The 2831-nt window shown below is 31.4% G+C and overlaps 1 protein-coding gene across 1 annotated transcript; it reads right to left on the reverse strand.

Annotated features, from left to right (window-relative positions):
• Nucleotides 1-1323: 1323 nt before the first annotated feature.
• Nucleotides 1324-2194, reverse strand: LOC149544001 (outer envelope protein 64, chloroplastic-like). The gene is made up of 2 exons (XM_089796365.1): nt 2042-2194; nt 1324-1757 (listed from the first exon to the last, which is right to left on the reverse strand). Exons 1-2 carry the CDS (start codon nt 2120-2122, stop codon nt 1551-1553), a joined length of 288 nt encoding a protein of 95 aa, XP_089652491.1. The 5' UTR covers nt 2123-2194; the 3' UTR covers nt 1324-1550.
• Between the last annotated feature and the right edge of the window lie 637 nt (nt 2195-2831).

Genomic DNA, 2831 nt, shown 5'->3' on the forward strand with positions numbered 1-2831 from the left:
CTTGATGAAAATTGATTCATTTCTCTAGCCATTGAGAAGAAAATGATACAGATTAGCTTGACACAAATAGACTGGTAATTTCAAATAAACAAATAAATGAAAATTGCAAAAAATTGCCCAATCCACTACACTGACAATGTAAATATGCATCAGGCTAAATATTTTAGGAATTAAATATAGTATGGTAAGTTTGCAAAGAGTTGTAGCCAAGGTATTAAGAATGGAGCAAGTCAACCAAAAGATATATAAAATAAAACCTCTGCAAAAGATAACGGTGTCCAATGAAAAAAATATAGCAGTATAATTCTATGCTTCAAACAACACAAGAAATTGCAAAAATGTGCAAAACCTGTGTTGGTCAATGTGTGACAGACAAAATGAAAAGAAAAATTTTCTATACAATGTACATAAGAGCAGATGATCTCAACCAACTAATGAAAAGGCCCTAGATGGAGAGGAACATTTGAGGAATACACTTCAAATTACAATTATGCTAGATAAATACATGAATAAGAGTTCCTCTATGTTACATATAAGTCTAATCCTCATAAACTGTGGGAATGGGGTACCTATTTTTATATTGGAGTTTCCTGATAAGTAAGTGAAGGACCATAGACCAATGGATGCAATATACTAAGAGGTAGAATATATCAAGCAAAGGAGATGCTGAATCTAACTTGCTAGTCATTTATAACTAACTGAATTTTGTGCTCCCAACACACATGCACAACAGAACAAAAATGTTCCAAGCAAATGTGAAAAAGTTAATGAGAAATCAAAAACAACTTGACAACTTACAAGTTAGGCCTACTTAATGCATAAGTGAATCACAATGAGAATCATTCAAGATAATATCACTATGTCAAAAGATTTTTGAAAACTTATAAACTTCACTAATGCTAGCCACCACAAAAACAACCGAGTCGATTATGTATGACACAACTGTAGATTAATAGATACCAAAACTTAAAAGAGATATATGATGAAGGGTATAAATAAAAAAGTTGACAGACCAATTTGAGATGCAATACATCATAGGCTATTGTGCAAATTAAAAAGACAACTTAAATAAAGACTAGAAATAGTACAGGTAGAGCCACTAAAGCTTAGACATGAAACAAAAGATCAAAGTTCTCAAGAAATGTTTAAAAGTTGATTGAAACTGAAATGATATAGCTTATAAGGGAACAGTTATCCAAAAAACTAACATTGTATGAGTTGAACAATGTGAAGAAATTACAAAGGTGCAAGTACCCCACACAATAGGTGCATTTAAATCCAAAAACTAAAAGAAATAAAAGTTAATGAAGAGACGATTAGCTCAGGAAAAAGACAAAAATTACCTTAAGATAACGTAAAGTTATGATTACAATTGAGTTTCTATATCATGCAATGTTTTTATGAGGTAAGAGCAGTACCCAACATATACAACCTTGATGAGATATCTTATAATTGACTTATATTTTATTTTATTCTGAAAATACTGACTAGTCTTTGTATATTTTTCTCTTCTGAATTTGTTATTACTGTAACAAAATGGCCCCTTCCAATCATACCTTTTCTTTAACAATCTCTGTGGCTTTTGTTTTTCCACTAGTTGAATTAACTGTCTGTGTACTTGACCTAGTCTCTACTTGTTGCTGAAGAGTAGAATATGTAGCCCTTACAATATCAAGAAGGAACCTATCTCCACCATGCCTTGCTATGAATGACACAACCACTGGACAATTATCATGCTGTCCTAAGGGTATGCTTGCCTGTCAATTTAGGTAAACACAAACACAATTTAGTAGCAAATATTTTCCTCATAACATAATACACAGTGTTCAATCATGAAAAGATAATGATCAACACCATTTGTGCTCATTACTTAAAACAAGGAAAGGATGAGAGTTTATTAGTGAATCTACTAAATATTTTGATTTGACTCTTAAATAAAGCCCAGTTGTCTCCTAGGATAATTGTTACTGAACTATTTAATACACTAAAGATTTGTATAAAAAAATGAACTGCCAAAATATGTTTAATATTTTTATGATACCTGATAGCATCCAGACATGCCATCAATACATAACAGAGTGAAAGCTCTCATTTGGAAGTCCTCCAAGAAGTTGACTTTCATATTGAGCTTAGGAGAAGGATCTGCAGTTGTAGGAATAACTAATATTCCATGATCCTATGAATGTGATACACAATAGAATAGAGAACTATTTTTCATAAAGTTGCAACTAGAAGCCAATCAATTTAAAGTTGTTCCACAAATCAAATAAAGAACAATGTTATCATGATATGCCCTGAAATGCCTAGATTCATCTCTTGTACAAATGGTCACCCTATTGAACTGTATTGCTAAAGATGGTAATTCATCCATGCAGTAAACTAGTAAAGGATATCACCAATAACTTGCCACGAAGATACAAATGAGTTGATCTTCAAAATTCAGTTTCCCTTTTTAACTTCATGGAAAATTAGTTTAGATTAAGTTTTCAAGAAACATTATTCAATAAGGTTGAATGACATTAGGAAATCAGGAGCAAAATATCATATGGTAAGTAAGATGTTTCTGCCACAAATAAGGGGAAGAAAAACCAATGGACAAGCACAATTAGAGAATTCCAGTTGAAAAACTACTCGTGAAAAGTGTAATATAATGGAAATAATGGAGATTCATGTTAATATGAAAAATTACTTTGCATACTCTTTACATAGATTTCAATGCTTTTTTTGAAGACACAAAAGATGATAAGCTTAAATGGCTGAATACTAAATAGTGAAGGCCAAATAAATATAAACCCTCTCTCCCAAGTTCATGTTTTTGTTATATACTTATT

Source organism: Cupressus sempervirens, chromosome 8, assembly GCF_028749045.1.
Source record: "Cupressus sempervirens isolate cs-2001-9-10 chromosome 8, ASM2874904v1, whole genome shotgun sequence".
Lineage (NCBI taxonomy): Eukaryota > Viridiplantae > Streptophyta > Pinopsida > Cupressales > Cupressaceae > Cupressus > Cupressus sempervirens.